Source organism: Girardinichthys multiradiatus, chromosome 7, assembly GCF_021462225.1.
Source record: "Girardinichthys multiradiatus isolate DD_20200921_A chromosome 7, DD_fGirMul_XY1, whole genome shotgun sequence".
Taxonomy (NCBI): Eukaryota; Metazoa; Chordata; class Actinopteri; order Cyprinodontiformes; family Goodeidae; genus Girardinichthys; species Girardinichthys multiradiatus.
Genome location: NC_061800.1, coordinates 18,454,776 through 18,480,043, shown reverse-complemented (window position 1 = coordinate 18,480,043; position 25,268 = coordinate 18,454,776). Strand labels below are relative to the sequence as shown.

Here is a 25,268-nt window from a genome sequence, read left to right as displayed (position 1 = left end):
GTTCCCCAGGGCAGCATTAAAAAAAAAGAGAGGCACAAGAACACCAAGTAAAAAAAAATAAAACATATCTTTCACTTCTGCCCTATAGAATTCTTTATTGCTTTTATGAATATTCATTCAATGGGACGTTGAATAGGTAAACCCTGCATTTTGCTGAGAAGAGAAAGGCTAGCCTATGTGCTTTGTGTAGGACTCTACTGCATTTTTATCACAACCTCTAATCTCAGATATTTTTCTGCATTTCAAATTGTTGGAGTGCAGCAGGGGAAGCTTGCCCAGGGCCCCATTCATACAAGAACCACCACTGACACTACAGTGTAGGGCTTCCTCATCTACAGAGGTTTAAGGGTGTTTGTGGATTTTCCTTTAAACAATCCATCTTCACAGACTCCATGATGCAAAGCGAAACATAACTCTACACATGGCAGTGAAGTAAATCCAGATGAGCTTGACTTAGCTTAAATGGTTGCACTGCAGACATTTTGTGCCTCCACTGTGGTGAAAACTTGAGTTCTGGTTACTGTGGGAGTCCACATGTTGCATGTACTTTCAGAACTGTGGGGAATTTCTATACTCCCTAATGTTGGCACACATTAAACTGCCTGGCTTGTTGCACTCAGAGTGTTGTATTTGTCTCTACCCTGTCCTGCTGCTGCACTGTGAGTTTTACATGTTGGTGTGAAGTTCTTTTCAGCTGAGGAATAACGACACTGAGCTCAGGTCAGATTTATGGAGTTATTGTATTCAACTTATTCCAATGCAAAGTCATGAAGTTGTTCGTTCTTCTTTATTAAAAATCGATATATACATTTACAATTCCCAGACAAACTCAGACTTCCAAGAAAACAAACTAAAGATGACACTATTTGGATCAGTTTGGCACATGACTTATTTAATCCTTTTTGGTCAAGGAGATATGTTGGGGTTTGCTCATGAATCACACCACACAGAAGCAGTAAAGTTTATTGCACAACCAAGACGTCCAAACTGAAAGTAAATACCATGTACCTCTGAATCAAGATACAACAACGTTTTTCAATACATCAGAATATTAAGCCATTTGTACTTAATAATAGAGGAGAAAGCGTTTTGAAACTAGCCACGGGTATCAAGGCAGCCGTTAAAATCTTCCCTCATACAATGGATTGGGTTTAAATTCCTTTTATTAAGATGCCAGAGTGTTGCCTGGCTGTACAGAGCATAGAGTAAGCCACGCTGACCCCCCCCTTCTTGTTGCTGCACACTGCTGGTCAGCTAGATTACCTCACTTACAAGAAGGACATATTTGGCAGTGTGAAATATTTCTAGTCACAAAAACACCTGGAGAGTCAGTCTCTTACAAGGTAAGGCTATTTTAAAACAACAACTGGTATGCTAACAAGCAGCACATCTGTTAAACAGTTGACTGTCAACAACATAGTACCAGCAAAACAACTTGGCAATTTTAGCCATTCTAAATGTAATAAAGCCAATAACATAATCACTTTTCAGTAATGTAAGATAGTATTTTGAGCCAAGGACAAAAATAAAATAAAAGTTATTACCTCATTGGTGCAGTGTTAATTTTTTTTGTTATATATATAATAGCCAATAATGGTCAGTCTCTTCTTATAATGATGGCAATAAAGTTATAACTTAATTATTGACAAAATGTTATTGTGTTATTAGGCCTAAAACTTTCTTACATCATTGGAAAAATATTGCATTATTGGCCAACTAATTAAACAGTTAATATCAGTTCAATGTATTGGTGTTACTCTTTAAAGAGGCAAATGGCAAAAACACACAATATACTGCCCAATAAGCACAAAATATTATCAGTTCAGCAAAAATTTGCCAAATTTAGCTGATGTTTATTCCTGTATTTTTGCTTAAGCCTCTGTATCAAAATAAAAGCCAATAAATATCTGTCAAACACTATAACTGTAATAAAAATATATTAATAATACTAATATGGTTCAAACTTAAGCAACTAGATTATTTTATGCATAAAAAGCATAACATTTGTATAAATACCATCTCACTGTTGTATTTTCACTCGGTCTTTCACTCATACCAGCCCGTGCCAAGAACCAAGTAAACGTTCTAAAGTTTTTCTACAGCAAATGTTTCCACATCTCCTCCTATGTGGCTTAGAACAAAATGTTTAAAAGAGATCCAGTGAGATAAAGAAGTAGCTATTAATTTCACACATAAGCATGACTGGATAAAACTTCCTCATCTGACTGATTCTTAATCAATAATGATGTATCATCTGACAAAAGGGTTATTTGTCTAAAATGGTACATGACACATGAAAAAAAAGAAGTTTTACAACAGTCTGCTTCTACACCTTCAGCGCCACCAGCCTCTCCAATAAGAGCCTCCTCTTGTATCTCAGCTGACAGGCTTCTCTAATTGCCTGCCACCTTTGAAGGTCACCTTCGCTACAGGAGGAAGGCACCGAGGGAGTCATGTGACCAGGTAACAGGCCTCTCTGCTGACTGTGATCTGAATAATCTCGAAGCTTGCGAACCAGCATGTCATCCTTTTCTGACTGCACCTCCTTCCTAGCTTCATCCTGTTTAGTACTGGTTGCTTCCCGGGTCAGAGGGCAGGGAGGGCAGAGGAGTCTGCCTCTGAGTTCAGCAGGGAGGGCCCAGGGCTCTGGGATGTGCATGGGGACGAAGTTGTCTGGGGCTCCTGAGCGAGCTCGCTGCTCCTGAGCCTGCTGAATTTTCTCCTTGCGATAAACAACATCGTCCTGCTCGATGTCTGGAAAATCGTTTTCTTCGGTGTCCCTATGAAGGTGTTGTTGTATGACAATATTGAGCTGTGGTTCGGACGAGTAGAGTCTACGCTTGGCAGGGAGTCGAGTCTTGTACATGGCCAGGTTCATGTTGGACTGAAAAGACAGGGTCCGTCTGGTGAACATGTCATCGTTCTCTAAGTCTGGGTCAATGCTTTCATAGTCAACAGGGTCCGGCAGCTCTCTGGGGTCTTCGCGCCCCAGGAGCGGCCACTTCTTACATTTGACCAGTCTGGGACCTGAGGTGGGGTCCACGGGGGCAAACACCAGTGGAGGGATCTCTAAGAGAGGGGGCACTATCTTGGGGAGCACTGGGGTAGGGTGTGCTTGGAAATGAGGACTGCAGGGTGAGCAGAAGGAGAGAAAAGGATAGAGAGATGATGAGCGCATGCATGGGAACCGGATCAAAGTGCAAGAAAAGGTGAAAAGGTGACATTTGATTCAAACCGATGCTGATCAAAGGTGGATTTTAATAGTAAATGCACACTGCTGTGAAATAAAACTGATGCAGGTTGATTGTAAAGGTAGAGACTGCAATACATTTCATATACTACTGTAACACAGCCCCCCTCACCAAAAAAGGGAAGCAAATTCCTTGTTAGAATTTGTTAGGGCATCTCCAGTAGCTTGAGCATTTCATTAGTTGATTAGAAAGCAGCTTATACAAATTCAGCCCCATTTGGAGCAAATTTTTACGTCGTTTTAAAATGCGATGCTTTAAAGCGAACTCGCATCATCACAGTCGTGCAGCTGTATCAACCTTTTCCCAACAACAAGGGTGGTTTGAGCTGGTGCCTCATGCTTGTGGGAGTGAGAGGGAGATGTTGCAGAAGAAGAGGGAGCAGAGGAGAACCAAGGACTGATGTTGCACTCTGAGTCGTCAGACGAAGAGCCGGACTTCTGACGGCTACAATCAAAAACAGCATGAAGAGAGAGGGACAGAGGAGGTTAACACGGAGCAGAGGGGTTGCAATTATAGGAGAAAAGGAAAACTCGGGAATTTGTACTGCAAAGAAACGTGCTGTTGAATATTTTGTCTGAATTTAGGAACATTTTATATTAGCATGCAGTTAGTTAAAAAGAGCAAGCAAGAAGGAAAACAAACAGCTATATAACACATAGTGCCCTGCTAAAGTCTTCATACCCCTTCAAAGTTTTTTAACTTTTTTCTAATTAATAGCTACAAACTTATTGAGATTTTATGTGACTGACCAATGTAATTGAGCATAGTTGTGAAGTAGAGAGAAAGTGATACGTAGTCTAACTGTTATTTTTACAAATAAAAAAACTGAAAAGTGTGGTGTGCATTTCCATTCAGCCACCTGAGTCAGTACTTTGTAGAATCACCTTTCGCTGCAATTACAGCTGCAGAGTTAAGTGTTTTCGAGTAGTTCTCTACCACCTTTGAACATTTAGAGACCGAAATTTCCGCCTATTCCTTTTTTGCAAACGGCTCAAGCTCCATCTGATAGAATCTGTGAACAGCCTCTAACAAAACTGCCCTCTATTTAGCTCCATCCATCTGCCAATTAACTCTGACCAGCTTCTCTGTCCCTGCTGAAGAAAAGAATCCCCACATCATGATATTGCCAACACCATGCTTCACTGTGTAGATGGTGTTTTCATTGGCCTTATGTGTCTCAGACTGAGAAGGAGATGGGCTGCAACATGGAGGGGAGGATAGAGATAGTGCAGTCTGGGTTGTCATGATGTTCCCTGTGCCTTCTTCCACACATCTGCTGTGTTTCCTATGTGGCTTGTTACAAACTGCCAACAGAGCTTCTCATGGCTTCCTTTCAGCAATGGCTTTCTTCCTGCCATTCTGCTATTAAGGGCTGATTTGTGGAATGCATAATTAATAACAGATTATCCCACCTTAGCTGTGGATTTCTGCAGCTCCTCCAGAGTAATCATGGGCTGCTTTGTTAATGAATGCTCTCCTTGCCCGGCGTGTACGCAGTAATGCCATACTCTTTCATTTAGATTAAGGATTTAACTGCTCTGAGGTTTTCAAATGACAGCTATATTCATACTGTATACTAATTAGGTGTGATTAAAGGGCATTAAAGTGTAATGTGAAAATGTTCAAGGAGTATGAATTCTTTTGCAAGGCATAGTATATGCTAAGGTGTAACTAATGTAATGCCAGTAATGCCACACCTTCAACCCCTCACACACCTGAAGCCTTGCATCTTCTTGTACCAGGGTCTCCTCTGAGAGCCCAGTTTGATCTTCTGTATATGAACGTCTTCTTCGGGCGTCCAGAACTTGGGTAAGAATGTGTTGTAAGACAAGCTGCTCGCCCGCTGGGGTTTGCCGCCTATCTTACGGGCATAGAGATCATCCTGGACGGGATCAGCATAGCCCACCTCATCATCCTCCTCATCTTCAGAGTCATCATACATGTACCTGAACAAGCTGTCAGAGCACACGCCCCGCCGGTGGTCCACCCTCACGTAGCTGCGGTCGAGGGACTGCGTTTTCCTGCTTTTGCTGCTCAAAGGAGACAGCCAACCACAAGTGCCATATAAAAATGTGCTTGTTGCAGGAGTCAAGGTCACAAGTCACGCACAAAAAAAAGCACAGCAGCCTCAATCCAAATGATGTAAGGATTAGGAAACCCAAGCAAGCTCAAATGCAAACTGACAGTTAAAAACAGATTTTAGGATCTATGACAATAACTGATATTCCAACTCAAAGCCCACAACTTTTTCGAAAGAGCAAACATGGATTTACTCCAGCTGGAATCTGTAAATCATTCAAGCAGAATCCAACAATCTGAAGTGTTTAAAGCTGTGTTAGAGGCAGAATAGTTTGGCCAAAGATGTTGCTCATAGCTGCAATAAACCATGCAAACTGAGAGGAAGAGGAGCATTCTGTTTTATCTCTCATCACACAGGCACATCCACACTGCACCTTCACGTTCTCTGACCTGTCACAGGTCACGTTTGGCTGAGTGGGGGAAACAGTGACCTTAGGCCGGGGGCTGCCTTTGACCTGGGCCACCTGCCCCCCTGCTGAGTGACTGACAGGAACAGCAAAGTTGGTGGGAGGAGCAGGGGAGGGACTGTGGAAGCGTCTGCTCGCCAGATCATCTAGGATGAGATCGGGGTCCGGTCGGTCTGGGTCCGAGTCGCTTCCGCTCTCAGAGCCATATTCCCAGCGGGGATGAGCTGATGGTGAGGTGCTCTGGGTGACATGGCTGCTGCCATAGCAGGGAGCGGAAATCCTTGTTTGACTAAGATTGTCATCCCACAGCATAAAAATGAACAACACACAGGGACCAGACTAACACCGTGCAAATAATTGGCAACTAAACAAGCCAAACATTACATTACCAAAAAATATATTTAGTAACTTAAGAAGGAACAGCACCTTTAAGTGGACAAATAATGTACCTGGTGGGCATGTCTTCATCTTCCGCATAGCTGAAGCTGGCCCAGCTGCGCCGGCTGTCCTCATTGCGCTCAGCCCGTTTCTTCCTCAGCGGAGCTGGCACGTAGCCCGACTGCTTGTCTTTAGTGGGTAGAAACTGGTTAAACTGGGCGCTGGCTTTAGGTGTGATGACTAGCGACCTGCGGTAGCTGATGCTGTTATTGTTGTCAGCCATCCTGAAGTCGAAGTCTGCCTCGGTGTCGCTGCAACAACCTGGACCAGGAACCAGGACAGGATCAAGAACTGGTGTGAGACAAGAGGAGGGAAAAGAAAAGAAGACAAACAAAGCCTGGATGTGGAAAAGAGTGAGGTTTGTGTGTTGTGTGTTTTGGAGTGACTTTGGAGGAGTAACTGAGGGGTGCAGGGTGGGGAACAGAGGCCTCTTCATTTACAAGCTGCTGTGGACAACTGTGGAATGTCCCACTGCCCCCAGTAACACAAAAGAACTGCTGGGTAGCACAAACCTCTATTAATGCATACCAGAGAATCAGTCTTACATTACTGTGTCAAAGTTTTGTATTTTTACATATAAAAAAAAAGAAAATCACTTTCAGAGGCCTACCACTAGATGGCGATATATGTTTGTTTTCACAAATGGGAGTCAACTTAACAAGCCACTGGCTCTTCCCAGTTCACAAATATTTGATTCTGGACGGATGAATTAGATTTTAAATATTCAGGCAACCGCACAATATGAGAAACTCTAGACAAAGTTTTAAAAATACCACCTCACTCCAAGTTCCAAGCAGTCCAGACCTTCTAAAACAATACCAGCGCTGGAGAAAGAAAGAAAGAAAGAAAGAAAGAAAGAAAGAAAGAAAGAAAGAAAGACAGAAAAAGGAGAGAAAGAAAGAAAGAAAAAGGAGAGAAAGGAAGAAAGAAAGAAAGAAAGAAAGAAAGAAAGAAAAAGGAGACAAAGAAAGAAAGAAAGACAGAAAGAAAACGATCTTCTAAAGTCAAAATTTGAAGACGGAAACAAACTTCTCACTATTTATCCAACATGATCAGTGAATTTTTTAAACCACTACAGCTACAGTTAAAAACGTTTTATTTGTGCTTCTGGTAGTTTACATCTCAGTTAATAAAAATTCATATACAGCATCTATTTCCGCCTCTTGATGGTTCTTTAGTGTTTAAACGCAGACATTGTAGAGGCATAAGCTGCTATTAGACTGCAACCTATTGGTAATTAGCCGATGAAAAGTCAATGAGTACAACAACTGGTAACTCCTACTGGTTTTTCTCACTTGCAACCAGATGAAAATAGAATGCAACATAAGCAACCATCAGCACTTCTTTGTGTTTCACTTTCTGTGAGATTCTAGAAATATTCCCAACTCCACTTCTCCTCTTCGAATTATCTATGTGAAGTTTAAAGTGTTCAAAGCATGGTGGTCATAGCATAGTTTTATCTATTTGGGTGTATTCACTCTACATTGGAGCTAATTAGCTTGTTAATAGTTTACATTTAGTGTGAGGGGCAGATTTAAATAGCAAAACCCAGTCAAATTTAACAGAAGAAAAAGACAAAGGTAAGAAACAGAGGATAAATCTTCTACTGTACCCTCGCTGCTGCCTTTAAGAGTGGTGTCAGATAAGATGCTGTGGGGTCTTGAGTCCAGCGAGTCCAAACTGTCCAGCGAGTTGTCCCTCCTGTGTCTACCTCCTCCTTCTTCACCTCCTCTAAGATAGTTCTCTCGCTCCGACTGCCAACTGTCTCCAAAACCGCTGTCTCTAACGTCGGAGCCCTTCTGGCTATTTGATTCCTGAAGAGCCTTTAATACATAAACACACACAAGCAGTCACACATTTACACTATAGGGTGCCAGTTATAATATTTAGCTCCTCTGTCATTGTCTACAGTGTCTTCTGGAGTTTTGTAGCCAGAAGAGACAAACTGAGCTACAGTATCTGGCCACTCACACAGGAAATACATTTGGATGACTCAAAGTGAGGCTTTAAGATCTAAAGTACCATCTGTCAAGCATGGTCGTCATAGCATCATGATGTTGCGCTCTTTTACTGCCAGCGGTACGGATACATTGCACGCAGCAAATAAAATAATGAAGACAAAGGACTATCTTCAACTTTTATTCAAAACAACAATTAAAATTGTAACAACGTGGACTAACGGAACAATGATCCCAAACACATATCAATCTCTTTAAGGAACAGAAAAAGTCAGAGGTTGCTGAATGAGAAAGAAGCTACTGCTATTAAAATAAACACGTTTAAGCTCAACTTAAATAGGCAGCCGCCCTGATGGACAAGCCAAACACCTTCAGGAGAAAGGTTTCATGGTCAGAGGACACAAAGAATGAATTATTTGGCTGCAATGACCAGAGGAATGTTTGAAGGAGTCAAGGTGAAGCACAAAAACCAAAGAAAAACTGTATCAACTGCAAAGCATGGAGGTGACAGCCTCATGGTAAGTAATTAATTAAATGCAGGGTGCACTGCACAAAGAGGACTAAATAAGAAAGAAGGATAACCACCTCCAACTTTAGCTTAAATTAACTTTTTGTCAATTGAAAGAAATTTGGACAACTAGGGTGTATAGGACCCCAAATCAGTTAAACTGGTTTAAATGAATAAAACGAATAAACACTAATTTTCTCTCCCCAAAGCCCTGACCTAAACCCAACAGAGAACTAATGGACCATGTTTGAAACCCGGGTAGGTGGCAGGAAACCAACTCATTTAAATGAACTCTAGCATTTCTTATAGGAAGAGTGGTCAAATATCCCAGGACCTTTTTAGTGGTTCTGGCGTATTATATAAAACTTTTGTAAAAGTAGTAGTGAAGGTGGAGGGGTGTATTTGAGCCTTTCAGGGAAAATCTGCAATACTGTTGAGTGGAACTTGCGAACCTAAACCGCGACTCCTTAAAAGTAATTAAAGTTGCATATTATATAATCAAAAAGCCCCAAAACAATATAACATCTTTGCCGATAATCAGTCTATGTAAACTGACGGAGATCATCTGGGCGCTTTATTCCTGCAGAGCCTTTCTATACCTACACACACACAGTCCGTCACACAGTTAGACAACTTACAATATTTAGCTCATTATTTGTGTGTAAAGGGGAGGCGGTGTGCAAGATCTCCCAGGTAGATTTTAAAGTCTATGTTGACTCAGTTACTGCAAACATACAATGAGTTCTAATGAGTGACGGATGGTAAAATCTACATCTAAAAACCTCTTATTTCTTCCTCCCTGGCACTTCTGTCAAAACAAACTTGATCCCCACAACCTTAATCACTGTGTTTACCACAAGGCGAGAATGTCAGAGCACACAAACACATAAAAGCCTCTTCATACACGAGGGCACCAAACAAGCCAAAACGTGTCGGACAATTTAAAAAGAAAGATGGTTTTCAGATCTGTAATCCGTTGAGTCCTGCCAGACAATACAGGTCCACAAATTAAACCCAGCCAAACCTCAGAGCCACTGAACTTGGATTAACGTGGCTAAATGTATAAAATGTGCTCTAACCAACTGCTATTACCAAAAATCCCTGGAGTGAGCTGGATTACAAGGGGCTCGCACACAAGCTACAAATCCACGCGAAACACAAGGTGCCAAGTTCAACACTGGCACAAGCAGCAGGGGAGGTACAGGATGCCTCTCTCAGGAAAAGAAGCGACTATTTTAACATGTGTGCCACGTTGTAAACAAGATTAAAATAGCTGAGTCAAGGGATCAGGTCATTTATGATTTAACCCTGCGCTGGTTTTGGTGCCTGCCAGAGAGTGGCCGCCTTGGCCGTCTGTGGCCGTCCCTCCACACATAGTCCACATACCAGGGAGGATACACAAATGTACTGTGCAGTGGCTTTTGAGGATTTTGATACATGCTAAAGGCTAAGCTTTTGTTTCATGACAACACGGATAAGACAGCTCACATAGTCCAGTGGTATAAGTACCCCCTCTAAAAGGAACTTACCTTGTATAGTGCTGTGCCCAGCAATCCCTCAAATGCCCGGAAATTTAAGTAAGGTCCATCATAGAAACGATCACTCTGAGCTCTTCTACCCAGCCAGTAAATAGTGATTAAAACCTGGAGATAAAAATGAGAGAAGAATTACTATCAGCATCCTTTCGGACTTTGAAATTAAATCACCCTAAGAGAATACAATTTATTAAGCAATCGCTGCACTTTTGCCCTAGGTAGTGAATGATCTGTGCTGTGCTAATGCAGATGATTGTTCTGCTCTGGCTTCCAGGCTCATCCAGAAAACAGCACTACTGTTTGTGCAGGCAATATAAAGCCGTATCAGTAAGCTTAGGGCACTTTCTCCAACAAACATGCACACATCAACAGTCCTGTAAGGCCTGCTACATTCAATGGCCTGGGTCTTTCGTGGCTTTTGAGGACAGGTTCAAAATACACAAGGACTAAAGGGACATGGGATGTTGACATTTGAAAACATAACGCAAAACATGACAAACATATACACCAAAAGAGATGTTGGCAACACAAATAAACAGGAAGTATATAGGTAAACAAACATAAAACTATCCTAATAATGTGATGGAGATAGCATGTCTGTCTCTATGTCAAACTCCATCTTGTCCAAAAGGGAGCAGATGAAAATGCTTATTAAATCCTACCCTTTTTTCTAATCTTATACAGACTACACACCATCCTAAAGGTGTGTCTTCACCATTTTTAAATATTTACATCTATATAATTACCTTTTCATACACGTTACAGTTATGGTTTATACCCTCTATACTGACTGTTCTCCGATTTTAGCAAGAGTTGTGAAATTAGTAGGACAGCGACTTAACCACTGTTTTTCTATGTTTTACACAGCAGATGATCCAATTCAATCTTACTGTTGTGGAAAAATACAATGGCACTTAAGTATTCTATTCTATTGTTTATATCAATATAAATAACTTCATAATATGAGAAGCAAGGATTGCTGTTAGTACATACTGTTTTCTTTGGTTCAAAACATATCTCTAATTATTTTTAAAGGTTTATTTACTTTGCTATTCTCTATTCCCCTCGGTATATATAAATATAACGGTAGAACTGAACAAGGAGTGATATGCTTTAGAAACCAAACATTCATGTTGTCTCTGACAGCACTGTACCGGGAATATATCATGTACCACATTTTAGAAGTGCCCAATAATTCAAAGACCAACAGATGATTTATGAGAAAACACTCACATTTTTCAGCCTCCTGTTTGTCTCTTGATGCCTGTGTGGGAAAAGAGCAGAGAAGAGAGACGTTTGTGTATAAGTTCAAATAACAATACAAGAACAGAGGGCATCGCTGTGAGCTTTTTGTAAGCTGGACGCTGAAAGAGCTGGAAGCTGAGAGCACAATCCTGACTCCTGTCAGCCCTTTACTTGCGCTCACACAACACACACACACAGAGGAGGAGAGAAAAACAAACATTATTTCTGAAATGGAAAAACAATAACATTAAAGCAAACCACAGGCAGAGTTGTTTTTAGCTGCCAAATATGTGGAACTAATATTAAGCTAATTATTAAAAATACACCCAAAACATTTCTTTAAAGAAAGATTCTTGAATATCATTTTTAGTGGCAATAAAACCAAGAACTGGAAACCTAATATAAAGCAAAGCTCTGACTGGAAGAAAGGATTAGTTGATCACTTTCTTTCTGATTGTGGCTCAGCGGTCTGGTACAGCTGTCAGTAAATCACTTTAAAGGAAATCTCTGTTCCTGTGCACACAAACAAGACCCACAATGTCAACCTGGAATCCCAGTATGACTCTCACCTTTGTGCCCTTCTTGTATTCCCGCCATTTAAAGTGACAGATGTGTAAGTATGTCTGTCACTGAAGAGTGATCGGCAGCAGCCACAGATGAAACAGTAACAGGGGATGATTTACAGGCTAGCTTACTTCTTTGCTCTGCATCCTGCTCATTCCTGTTTTTATGTGGTTGTGTCGACAATAGCTAATTAGCTGGTTAAAAGCATGGTCTTGTAAGCCCATAACAAGAGGGTGATTTAAAATCCATATATCAACACCTTCAAATATGCTGACTGATAAATGGTTATTATCGTGACTCAACCTCAAAAAATTATTACTTCTGATTATTACTTTTTTTGGAGTCATTCCCATCATGCTTGCTCCAAGTGTTTCAACAGGAGGCAGATTCATATTTAACTTCTGACTGGAATATTTGAATTTAGATTTGGAATAACTGATTTTTAGGTATCCACATCCTCCTATTACCACAAAGTCGTGTCAGGTTTAGGTTTAACAAAAACAATAATATGTTCTGAGAAGAGCGGTCAGAGGAATTAAAGACACATATTTCCTCTGCTCCCCCAATAACACTGCTGAAGACCGTTAAAGTACAAACAAAGTATAAAAAGTATTTAAAGTGGTGGTGTACTGCTGTAATGTGCAACCCTACAAGCAAAACATCTAACTACTAGCTTAAATCTGTGCATCTGGGTGAATTAATAAAATGTTTACAAGGGAAAACGCAGCAGAATTTAAGAATATTTTCACTCGAGCGTGTTTTGGGGTAGTGTTACAGCTAGTAGCGCGAGAGTAAATTATAGTCAAAAGAAAAGTATGGATGAAATTAAACACCAGCAAATTCTCAAAGCAAACATCATGCTGTGCCACCAGAATAATAATTCCAAACACATCTTAATGTCACTCAACAACATGCAAACTCTGTGGACAGTCTTGAGCAGAGGATAACACAGGAGACAAAGGTCACCGAAGTGAAATAAAGTAGGGTGAAAACAAACACATGTACTAGTTGCTGTACTTGCCATTGCCTCCTACTGAGCACACAGTGTGCCTAAAATGTTAACTTAGGTGGTTTTTCCCTGTTTATGTCAAAGTTATAAAAATGAAAATAAAAAATAATTAACAGGATTAATTATAAATATGTGTCATCAGTTTAAAGTTAAGTTTAAATCTTTTGAAAATTGCTGACAGATTCAAAGAAAATATTTTTCCTAAAACTCTCTGAACGTAACAGATTCATGAGAGCAAATATTTACCATAACGTTATTGACAAAACACTGCAGAAAAAAAAATATTTAGATAAGGGTGTGGGGATGTGTGCACTGTACACAGTTTCACAAGTTTCTCACTAACCTAATTAGATTGCAAACCCTGGTGGTGTCCAATACACTGCTCAACAAACGTTTAGCTTTGTGGCTAAAATTAGCCAATATTCCCCCAACATGCCCAGTAGCACCAATTAAAATATGCCGTTTAAAGCTGGCACAGAGCAAATATCCATACATATTAAAAACATTATTTGCCTTTTTTTCTGAAGCAATAATTCATGACAAAACTGCTACTTTTCTAACTTCCTATGGCAGCAAGCTGTGCTGCAGTGCAAATATCAGTTTGCAGTTAAAAATAAGTTATAATTTGCAGTTGTTTCTTCTTTCATAATAGTGCTACTGCTAACATCTACGTTTGTGAACAAATAGAATTTTCTTCATAATTATGCAAGTGTAAAGTTTCTATTAAGTTAAGACAGATATGGCAATGAATTCAAATCTACAAGCTAAGGCATCTAAACTATATTAAGTTCACCATAACTATACAAAATTATTAAAAAGTATTTTCACTCATCTGTTGTTGAGGACCAGGACTATTCTTGTTGAGTTGTGTGCTTTTTGCCACCTGGTAAATGCAGTTAAAGAATCACAGCAGCTGCATGGACTAAATTTTGGGTCTGTACCAACAACACTTGGTGAGGTCGTCTCTCTAGCTAAATGCCAAGTTGTTGGGGACTTTCTCTGTTGGTTGTAAAGTTCTGTTTTTTCCCCTTGAAAACAGCTGTGTTGTGTCAGAGAGAGAAATATAATCAAGTTGTGGAGTTTACAGCTAAATATTGAGCTCTGTAGAGTCTCAAATTCTTTGTTTCTGGACAAAAGTGAATGTTGTGTATTTTACATGGAAACCTTTTTCTCCTAAATCAGTGGAATCGCTGTGATTACTGCGCTGCAGCCTTCTACCGCTGATGGCATTCCACTGGATGGGAAGCAGATCCCCTTTCCTACCAGTGTGCGTCATCTCACACCAGGAGTTTTCAACGTGGTGATTCGCCAGCAGTGAAAACTGAAGTGGACATTTTTCAGTTGGCACTGCACAAATTTATAGGCACCGTAAGAAAAGGCAGAGGGGGAAAAAAAGCACTTTCTTGTGTTTCTCGGAAAACAGTTTCAAAGCTTGAGATTATAGCAGGGGCAGCCACAACCAAAAACAAGATGACTTACACTTGAAAATAAGCAAGGACTTATGATCATAGATTGCAACAATATGATCATGTAATAGCAACAGCCGAGCAGAGCAGTAGACAAAAAGAGCTGTTTTTGACACTACTGGTGCCTCAGGACTTGCAAATAGATGTTAGAATCAGCTGAGCTCTCATATGATGAAGCAAAATCATTAGGAAAAACATCAGGAGTCTGATACAAAAACTGCACAGAGTGTACAACTCAAAAACACATAATTTAACGCAGGACCGAGTAACAAAACGGTGGAAAGTTCTTCTGTTTACTTTTACGCCCATCAACTATTTTATGGGGTACACTTTCCTTGTACTGGGTTGGACCCCCTTTTTATCTACACAACTGTCTTAAATACCCAAATTCAACAAGGTATCGGAAACAGTTGTCTGTGATTTTGGTCCATATTAACATGACAACATCATACAATTTCTACAGACTGATGTGAATCTGCTTTTACACCCAATCCCAAAGATGTAATGTTGCCGTGCTCATGTGCTCCGTTGTCATGTACACAGAATCTTCCTCTATGGGGAAGCCCTGGCACATGCGCAGTATGTCTGCAATCAGTAGAAATTAATGTGCACAGCATAACGGATGCCAACCAGTTTAAAACCCACAGAAGAAGAAGATATCAACAATAACAATGGTGGATTGCAGAGTACAGATTATGCTGCTGACTCTTTAGAATATAACAACAGTTCTTCAACAAATTGCTCATTTTCTAGCCCTGTTTTTAAGCAGGGACTGTTTGTGCGCATGTGCAAACAACATACTGCCTTCTAGTGGTGTGGCAGGGAATTACATAGTTTTTAACGTTTCTACTAGTGTAGTGTGTACGAAACACTCATTTAAAATGTTGTCATGTAGACGTGTTAACAAAAATGGAATACAAATCCTGTTTTTAAGCACAGGTTGCACAAGGGCTGAGTCCACCGAACTGCTGCTCACCGGATATTTTCAATATTTCACACCATTCTCTGTAAACCCGAGAGATGGTTGTGTGTGAAAATCCCAGCAGAGAAGCACTTTCTGAATCATTCAGACCAGTCCTTCTGGCACCAACTCTTACTCTTTCTTTACCATTGTGAGGTTTGGTTTGAACTTCAGTGCGTCATCTTCTCCATCTCTAGATGTCTAAATTCACTGAATTGCAGACACTCATTTAAAAACTTACCCTAAGTCTAATTGATTACACAGACATTCACACCAGCACAACACAAACCAAGATTTAGTGAATTCCCCCCATTTTACTAAAGGTTATTACTTCGGAAAACCAGGCATCAGAAAAAAAAGCTAAACTGAGACCATCACAAACTAGACATAACAAGCTATGAATGTTCAAATTTTAACCAGGTTTTACAAATCATTTAAATCATTCTCATAGGGAGCGAACATGAGTTTTACCAACAAATATTGAAAACAAAAATGGAGAATGGAAATGAAGAAACATGGGCAACCATTTAAATTTTAAACAAATGAATTCCCAACAGAAAGCAAAGGAAATCATCTTTCTAATTTACTCTTTCCTCAGTGCTGTAACAAAAGTGAAAAGAAGTCTTAAGATCTACAGTATGATTAGCAAGGTGGAACCTATACATGGCCTGAAACTGAAACTGACTGAGTAAACAACAACATACCAGCAAACCTGCTCGTCTTCATCAATAAGATGAAGATAAGCAAAAACACATATCTCAGAAACAAATACCTTAGAAACATATACCTGAGAAATGAAAATCTTTGGCTCCTTCACAGTCCGTCTAACCACACTAGCAAAGTTATCTGATATATTTTTTTCCCAAGTCATAAAACTCTGTGGGTTGAAGCAAGCATCCAGGCAATCTTAGCAGTACTAAAAAAGTGACAGTTTAATTAGTGGAATCAGCTGTGGTTGCGACAGTATTGGACATCGTTGTGGCATTCTTATCTGAAACACAGCAGCCTCTGTGAGCAAGGAGCAGGGTGAGGATGGCATTTCTCTCTCTAGTCAGCTAAAGAGCACAAACATAACCCTTGTGTTGGCCTTGTACAGCCTGGTCGCAAGTAGCAGAGCAAGAAACTTTTATAGATGCTCTGGATCGCTCCTTGCTCGGTTTCATCATTGAACAAAAAGTGATGGCAGCACCATATATATAAAACCCTGAAACCATGAGTGCACAGTGCCAGCTATGTGAACCACACCCTCAATACCGACAAACAAGGCGGCACTCTCTGTTCCTTTTATGGACTTATGAACACTCAAACTTAACTACTAATTTTAAACAACTAAACCATGCACACACATAGGATTTGGTACAATATACATCTAGCTAAAATACATTCTGTATAGTCTGTATAATGTTGTAAAGGGGAAGCAACATGTTCTTTGTGATAGGTCGGACATTTGGTCTGCAGCCAAACAAAGGCATTACATAATGCAATCACTGCACATGCACTCCTCTTCTCTGTTCTACAGCGAATGTCCTTGAAATTCCTGAGTGGTAAAATAAACCCTGATATACCTGCCAATCTCAAGCTGTTTCCTTTTTTTGTTTGGCAGAGCAGTAACATCTTGTCAATAATTTGCTCAATCAAACGGCGAAAAGAACGAGACTTTGGACCTCTCTCTGCAGGAGGTTTGTTTTCTAAGTGACAGAGGTCAATAAGCAGAGACACGGGTTTCTCACTCAATTAAAGTAATACTCTGACCTCTGTGCGAATATATTCTTATGTGTATATATATATATATATATATATATATATATATATTAGAATATAAATATAAATTCTTTTTGCTGTCTGAAAGTGGCCAGAAAGTCAGTATTTCACTCTTTTAAAATAATATATACATATACAGGGGTTGGACAATGAAACTGAAACACTTGTCATTTTAGTGTGGGAGATTTCATGGATAAATTGGACCAGCCTGGTAGCCAGTCTTCATTGATTGCACATTGCACCAGTAAGAGCAGAGAGTTAAGGTTCAATTAGCAGGGTAAGAGCACAGTTTTGCTCAAAATATTGAAATGCACACAACATTATGGGTGACATACCAGAGTTCAAAAGAGGACAAATTGTTGGTGCACGTCTTGCTGGCGCATCTGTGACCAAGACAGCAAGTCTTTGTGATGTATCAAGAGCCACGGTATCCAGGGTAATGGCAGCATACCACCAAGAAGGACGAACCACATCCAACAGGATTAACTGTGGACGCAAGAGGAAGCTGTCTGAAAGGGATGTTCGGGTGCTAACCCGGATTGTATCCAAAAAACATAAAACCACGGCTGCCCAAATCACGGCAGTATTAAATGTGCACCTCAACTCTCCTGTTTCCACCAGAACTGTCCGTCGGGAGCTCCACAGGGTCAATATACACGGCCGGGCTGCTATAGCCAAACCTTTGGTCACTCATGCCAATGCCAAATGCCAGTTTCAATGGTGCAAGGAGCGCAAATCTTGGGCTGTGGACAATGTGAAACATGTATTGTTCTCTGATGAGTCCACCTTTACTGTTTTCCCCACATCCGGGAGAGTTACGGTGTGGAGAAGCCCCAAAGAAGTGTACCATCCAAACTGTTGCATGCCCAGAGTGAAGCATGGGGGTGGATCAGTGATGGTTTGGGCTGCCATATCATGGCATTCCCTTGGCCCAATACTTGTGCTAGATGGGCACATCACTGCCAAGGACTACCGAACCATTCTTGAGGACCATGTGCATCCAATGGTTCAAACATTGTATCCTGAAGGCGGTGCCGTGTATCAGGATGACAATGCACCAATACACACAGCAAGACTGGTGAAAGATTGGTTTGATGAACATGAAAGTGAAGTTGAACATCTCCCATGGCCTGCACAGTCACCAGATCTAAATATTATTGAGCCACTTTGGGGTGTTTTGGGGAGCGAGTCAGGAAATGTTTTCCTCCACCAGTATCACGTAGTGACCTGGTCACTATCCTGCAAGAAGAATGGCTTAAAATCCCTCTGACCACTGTGCAGGACTTGTATATGTCATTCCCAAGACGAATTGACGCTGTATTGGCTGCAAAAGGAGGCCCTACACCATACTAATAAATGATTGTGGTCTAAAACCAGGTGTTTCAGTTTCATTGTCCAACCCCTGTATATATATATATATATATATCAGTGGCAGATGCTGGTCTTTCAAGGAGGGGAAGCTCAATTTCAAGATCACTGATTCGCTCATTTCGCTGTCAATCAAAAAGGGATTCAGTTTTAGACAGATCATCCAATCATCATGCAGAAGCTGAGCGTCCGGGCCAGCCGAGGCCAGCCCACTGACCCATAGACCCCCAGAGACGCTGAGCGTCTGATGGGCGGGACAAAGCCCACCATTTTTGCTTCGCTATTGAACTCACTGTTTAAAGCACTGTGAAGCTGCGGGAATGAGTGAGAGGAAAGCCGCGTCGTGATTCTGAACAAACGTTGAGCGCGTTGTAGCGCATATTTAATCAATGACATGTACACACAACAGTATATATTTGATCACTTATTTTTTGACATTTTACCTTGCAGTCTTAGAGCAATCGCCACTGACTGTGTTGTTGCCTGTTAGCTGGTCACCTATTAGCAACTTGGGCAAGCTATGAACCAACAAGCATTTACCTTAAATTCCTGTTTACTTTTTCATAGAAACACATACTTTCATAGTTTTCAACTATTTTTAAGTGCACTGAAGACTACATATCTGACTATATGACTAGGAGACAGTTTCAAGTTTTCAAGTAAATCACCTACAGGGTTAGAACACATTTGAGACATGTTGTATTCCTTTCATTCGAAATGAGAGGGAAACATTAGGTGGGGTGACAGTTATTTTTGGGTCAAAAAGTAAAAATAAGTATGTGCCCTTTTTAAAGTCTATAGCCACTAGTTTAATTGCTTTAGTTATTTAACAGAATCATAACCCATTATTTAATTTTTTTGTAATATTTTTTGTTTTCACTTAAAAAATATTGATTTAACAGTTACCCTTTTCTCACCCCCCCTGTCTCATGTAGCCAATTTGGAAAAGTGGCCAGTTAGTAACTGACCAATTGCATTTACCCAGCTTGTGCCAACATTGTCTTTGAACTGTTTGGTACTGAGTAGTTAGAGAGCAGAGAAAAGGAAAACTTTACATTGCAAGGCTGGGGGATCAAAAACTATTATTCTGCTACACAGTTCTTGTTGATAAGAAGTGTTAATAAAGTTATACAGGTTGATCCCTTAGGTATTCTCAACAGCTCTCTGCCTTTTTACTTGTAGGTTTTGCATCAGGGCTTGAAGAACTCTTCAATTGTTCACCAAAAATGCTGTATGCTCTTTGATAACATATTACCACTGAGGTTCCAGTTGACAGAGTAAGTCAAGCAAAAGACCCACAGCAGCTACAGCATACAGTGCCTACAACTTTAATAAGTTACAATAAAATTTATAGGTCTTTCTTTTAAACATTTTGTGGGTTCTAGGAGCCTTTAGTTAGATTAGAGAGAAGACAGACTGGACTGAGCGAGAGCCAAGATTTGATGCAAAGGGCCACACACCAGGTCTCACACCCTGCCTGGTCTAGACAAGGACTTCCAGCCTCCATACGTTATAACCCCATAATTCTGCTTCTTTAAATCAGGACAGTCTTAGTCCCAGTTGTGTAACCTATAGAGAGTAATTCTCAAACTAAATCTATGACTTAACAGGCAGTAGGTGGTGTCAAATTCCAATAAACAAGTTCAATGACTCATCTGTATCAGTGGAATGCTGCAATATCCTGTGTAGATGAGAAAAAGCAGCTATGCTGGTTTAAAATAGCAGTGAATCACAGTCTCCCAGTATACATCAGATCCAGTCTGGTCAGGATTTTAAACAAGGTGTTATATTTGCTTGATTACATTTTTATTACAATTCTTAATTGATGCTGAGTCCTGTAGCACAACTACCCCTGTTTATCAGGGAGTTGCTGAATCACAAGAATTTCTTAAGCTGCAATATAATTCTGATACTGACTGAGCTGTTGATTGATAAAGGTCTTTATCTGGAAAAAGGTTGCACAACACAAAGCAGTACAGCAGAGCAAGTGTTAGATCAATACTACAGCATCTTCACAGCTCAAAGGTCAGGAAAGATATTTAATTTGCTTTTACAGTTGTCGTAACAGTTGCGGCAATGCGTCCATGTGTCAGTCAATATCTGACTCTAGTTTGTTTTACAAGATAACCAAACGCAAGACCAATCACCTAAAGGTCAATGATGAGTGTTTTTCACTCTCACACAATAGACTCAAAATTAAAAACAGAGCTTCAATAAATGCATTTTTTAAAATAATTAAGCGTATTTAACAGGTAATTAAGTAGTTGTTTGGTCAAAAAAAGCCAAAGAATAGAAATTAGCCTACCTGAATTGCCAAAAGCCTTATATGCTTGTTTTATTGGACTCTTAACTATCCTAATGATCATATCTGGCACATTTGATGTAATTTAATATTAGAATATTACCAAGAGGTCTGACCAGACTCAGGTGATCTTCAGCTTGATGGGATCTGACTGGCTGGACGCATACTCAAAAATCTGATATATTTTCCGATTAGTGAACGCTCTATACTCGAGTGCTACCAGGTTATAGAGACAACAACTCTTCAGAGAGGATGTTGTTACTACAAGAAGAATAGGCCTACTCAAAGTTAGCAAATGGAGTTTGCAAAGTTAAAAAATAGAGAGTGAGAAATAGCAGATAATAGGAAAGCTAATTATATTATATCAAAATCAGCCTGCTTTATCCATCTGGGCCTTAAACCTCTGTCTGTCATGGAACACGCTGGATTAGGAAATGTTATATTAAGGATTTCAAGGGAATACACACACAGGCTGATGTTTACAGTTATTAATACTAACCACATTAATTATCCTCATCGCCAATGTAAGATGCAGCCACTCTAGTCTCACACACGTTCTGACATCGCTTCTGCTTCGCTTATGAATAATTATTGACCACTCATGACAGGAAGGTTAGAATAAAGATATTTTGAAAGCTGTTCATTATTGCTCTTAAAGAGAAACTGAAACTGGCTAAAATTCGTATTGGCAGATACAATTAGGATAAAATCATCTATAGTACTAACATGAACACTGATTTTCTGGTTAGGTGCACAAGCATATAATGTGAGTTTTATTTAAAATATCAAATAGTTCAGCTCAAAATTATCCTGAAAACGAATTCACGGAGAAAGGTGAAATATTCTGATGTGGTAAAAAACTGAGACACTGTGAGGGTTAAAAGATAAAAGAGAATGTAAGGCACAAGCTGAATAACACCCACATTTCTGTAGAAACAAAGAGGAAAAGAGCTAAGCAAAGCACCTGTCAGACTGGGTTTAAGGGAGTGGAAGTTGGACAAACACCAGGGGAAAAGACAGCTGATAGACAACTTTCTCTCTCTCTGCAGCTAATTTGCCTAGACTCCGATAAGCTCCATGGCAATAAAGCCAGTGGCTGCATGTCTGCAGCCTTGTTTGGCATTTTCAACTCATGTTACCTCTTTGTGCACCATGTCACTTTAACTGCAGTGCAGTAATTATACCTTTAGACCTAAACGTCTCATCTATGGCCATTCTTAGAAGACAAAAAATGGCAACAAAGAGCATGAGTAGCTTCAGGTTCATTTACTGAGTGTGATGCTGTCCAGCAGCAACAATGTCCACATTCCTGTATAAAACAGCAGTTGAAACCCAACCCAACTCTCAAAGCCACATAGAAACAAACACAGGTGTGCTCTAAAGGACTGTATGCAGAAGCAGAACGTACCAATAGGCTATTAAAAGCTCCTTTACTGTGAGTGCTGATACCATTCCAATCAATCCAGCTTGTCAAACTGACCCCCCTCCAGTGCTAAGAATAGAACATCACTCAGAACTAGAGCTCACTCAAAAGACCTCCACAGGCAGAGGGACTTGGAGTTAGCGCTGCAGGATACTTAAAACAATGCTTACGTTTTATCTAACTTCACACACTGATATATTAGTTAGCTCCAACTGGCTGCCATGAAAAGGAATATACTTTTTTACTGTCATTCTGAGAGTACTTTACAGCCTACATCCATTGAATACGTTGTGCAACAGAGTATAACATGGTTATCTTTACATTTACAAGCCTGAATCTGAACGCAGAGTATCATCTGCTGTGGGTCGAGGGTGTGTCTCAATGAAAGGAAGGCAGATTTGTTTATTTAGAGTCCATATTCCAGTGTATGCACAGTACATCAACATTGTGCGCAAACACACAGTGCATGCTCAAATGCTGTATTAGGATGACAGTTTGGAAGGAAAAGAAAATGCTCCAGGAAGTTATGCTACCATTTCAAAGGAATGTCTGAAGTGAAATTAAATGGCGCAATTATGTGACAAAGTTAGGCGTGACTTTCTTGACAGAAAGTACAAAGGTACACTCTAAGGAAACCAACTAACTTTGGTACGAAAGTGAATTCATCAGCTAATAACTGTATCTGAGCACTGTAACTCTTTAAGTATTAACAGCTTTAGGGATTCAGTGCAGCTACAGCAAGTGTTTTTTTTATGCTTGCACAGCGAAACACTGTACAAACAGTTTATCTCAGCAGACAGACTGAAAGTTGGAAAAAACTCAACATGTTGGTCAACATGCCTTTCTGACAGACGGGTAACTGAAAACAAAAACAATGCGTGAAACAGAAATTCAAGTTGGATTTCTGTCTGATCAAACTATTACAAGGGGGATCATTTAAAATGCACCTGCAAATTATGTTGTTCTCACTCAGGTCGTTACACCTCCATGTGTGTGTTCTTGCCTATTAAAGGGTATTCCACTCAAAACAAACACATGCACGCTGAAAATAGCACTGATGTTTTCAAAATACAGTTGAAATCACACTTTACGTGAGAAAAAGCATGCTCCATAACACTTTACAGTGGAAGCTATGAGTACAGTAAAAAATAGTTCTCTTAATTTAGAGTTTTAAATATATACAGAGGTCTGTAATTGTAAAGCAAGTCAACCCTATTTACAGTGCCAGCATTATACAGCACCCACAAAATCAAAACTTACTTTACTGTCACTCTGGTGGAAAAGTCCTGAAGATCTCCGGGGTGAAAGAGCTGCGCCTCCTTTAGTCCGAGCTTCTCACAGGCCTTGAGGAAGACGTTAAGGTTGTCCTGGACAAAGAACAAAGCAGGGATGATTGTTATCCCTCTGTTCAAAGGCAAAGAATAATCACTCGAAGAAAAGGGAAAGAAAAACTCCTTGACAGGGAGCAGCCTACAACTGATTGCTTCCAAAGTACAGGTCACCGCAGGGAACAGGAGCGTGCAGGGAGGAGCATGTGAGTGCAGCAAATAAGAAGTGACCCGGAGCAGCGCTCACTCACATAGACAGTAGAAAGAGGAGGCGGGGGATGTTTGACAGGAGCTGAGTGACAGAGGCAAAGCCACCTGTGGGATGGATTAGGGTGGGGACCTAACCAAAGCAGGAAGAATGACATCAGAGCTGTGCACTTGTCCCACCCAACCTGCCATGCAAGTGCAAAAGTGACGCACGCACACAGCAGCACATGGTCTGCTGCTGCTGCTTCTTCCTCTCACACCCAGAAACTGCCCCCTCACCTCCATGCCAAGCCTTTTTTTTTATTCAAAACATACCTGAGGAGTATTTTAGAGACATTCAATTGCAACGAAACATTAGGTCGGGTGACAGAGGCCGAGAAATATTTCCCTGTAGCTATTCATGAGAACGTGGGAGTGGAAGGGACTGTTTTCCTTCCTACTCCGTGTCAGTCACATTAGATTTCAGTTATGTCTGAGCGCAGGAGCTGCACACACAGATGTGAGCAAGAGTATGTCTGATGCTATAAATGTGCACACGTCTCATGTGTTTAAAACAAACCTTCCACCACAAAAGCGCCATTGCTCTTCAGGGTTATGATTTTTCCAGCAGGCCTCCCCATTGGGAAAGGAACAGCTTCAAAGGGTTTTTTAATGTGATCGCAAATGGTTACACCATCGGCTGGAATAATTAGGGGTTAGATGGGTCTATATTTAAATGACGAGCACGCTTATTAGTAATTGGTCAGAAAAAGATCTAACCTCCCGATACTGGCATACTGATTAAAGCCTAGGAAACAAGCTGAAAATTAGTCCTGCTGTTTCCACCTGTTCTATGGCGAAACTGTCATCCTGAACGCATCACGACACTTAGGTCACCTTTACTGGGCTTTAAATTAGTAGCGCAAATGTCAAGTGATTTTCTCAGGCTCTTACCAAACCCATCATTTGTTCTCATTACAAGCCTCTCCCGTGTACATTTCACTGCCACTAAATTTATGACACTGCCACCGAGTACAGCCTGTACATGAGCCACAAATAACGAAGGACACATGACAGTATACAAACTAACAAGAATGTAAAACTCCATTAAAATGTTTACACACCTTTTGATACCTTCAGTACTGAAAGCATTAGGTAAATGTCTTAGCAGAGAGATATAATTAGTCTGTTAAGAACGAAGAATAAGATACAGGTAAAGCAAAGTTTTAAACCAGTTTGGTTTCAAAGGTACTACTTTTTTTCATATAGCATTCCTATGGTGGTTATTTTCCGGTTGCAAATTTAATTAATTAAATTAGATTATGTCACATATTTTTGTTTTTAATTTTTGTGTCCATAATATGAAACGACAATTATACCTACTTAACATAAAGTGAAACATAAAGCTGACAAAAAAAAAAACAAATAACTAAATGTTTACTATATGTTTCTGCGGAAATGTTGTCAAAAATGTAAGCT

General features: G+C 40.2%; 2 protein-coding genes across 17 annotated transcripts in view; both read right to left on the bottom strand.

The window, feature by feature from the left end:
• Positions 1-25,268, bottom strand: part of lmo7a (LIM domain 7a) — a 70,362-nt gene that overhangs the window by 21,914 nt on the left and 23,180 nt on the right. For all 16 annotated transcript variants that reach the window (XM_047369753.1, XM_047369755.1, XM_047369744.1 and 13 more), the window contains 5 exons: positions 23,536-23,642; positions 11,410-11,440; positions 10,171-10,284; positions 7,788-7,998; positions 6,187-6,436 (listed from right to left, as the gene is read on the bottom strand). In XM_047369753.1, coding sequence (XP_047225709.1) covers positions 6,187-6,398 — 212 coding nt within the window. In that variant the 5' untranslated portion in view covers positions 6,399-6,436; positions 7,788-7,998; positions 10,171-10,284; positions 11,410-11,440; positions 23,536-23,642. The remainder of the gene's footprint in view (positions 1-6,186; positions 6,437-7,787; positions 7,999-10,170; positions 10,285-11,409; positions 11,441-23,535; positions 23,643-25,268) is intronic.
• LOC124870904 (LIM domain only protein 7-like) lies at positions 722-5,822 on the bottom strand. Its single transcript, XM_047369757.1, has 4 exons — positions 5,705-5,822; positions 4,967-5,281; positions 3,549-3,695; positions 722-3,128 (listed from the first exon to the last, which is right to left on the bottom strand). Exons 2-4 carry the CDS (start codon positions 5,191-5,193, stop codon positions 2,327-2,329), a joined length of 1,176 nt encoding a protein of 391 aa, XP_047225713.1. The 5' UTR covers positions 5,194-5,281; positions 5,705-5,822; the 3' UTR covers positions 722-2,326.

Coding starts and splice junctions, on each gene's coding strand:
- LOC124870904 (XM_047369757.1), bottom strand. CDS start 5,193: ATGTATGATGACTCTGAAGATGAGGAGGATGATGAGGTGGGCTATGCT. Junction 3,696..4,966: donor AAGAAGATGCAAGGCTTCAG/GTGTGTGAGGGG, acceptor TTTTGATTGTAG/CCGTCAGAAGTCCGGCTCTT. Junction 3,129..3,548: donor ACCCTTGTTGTTGGGAAAAG/GTTGATACAGCT, acceptor CTCACCCTGCAG/TCCTCATTTCCAAGCACACC.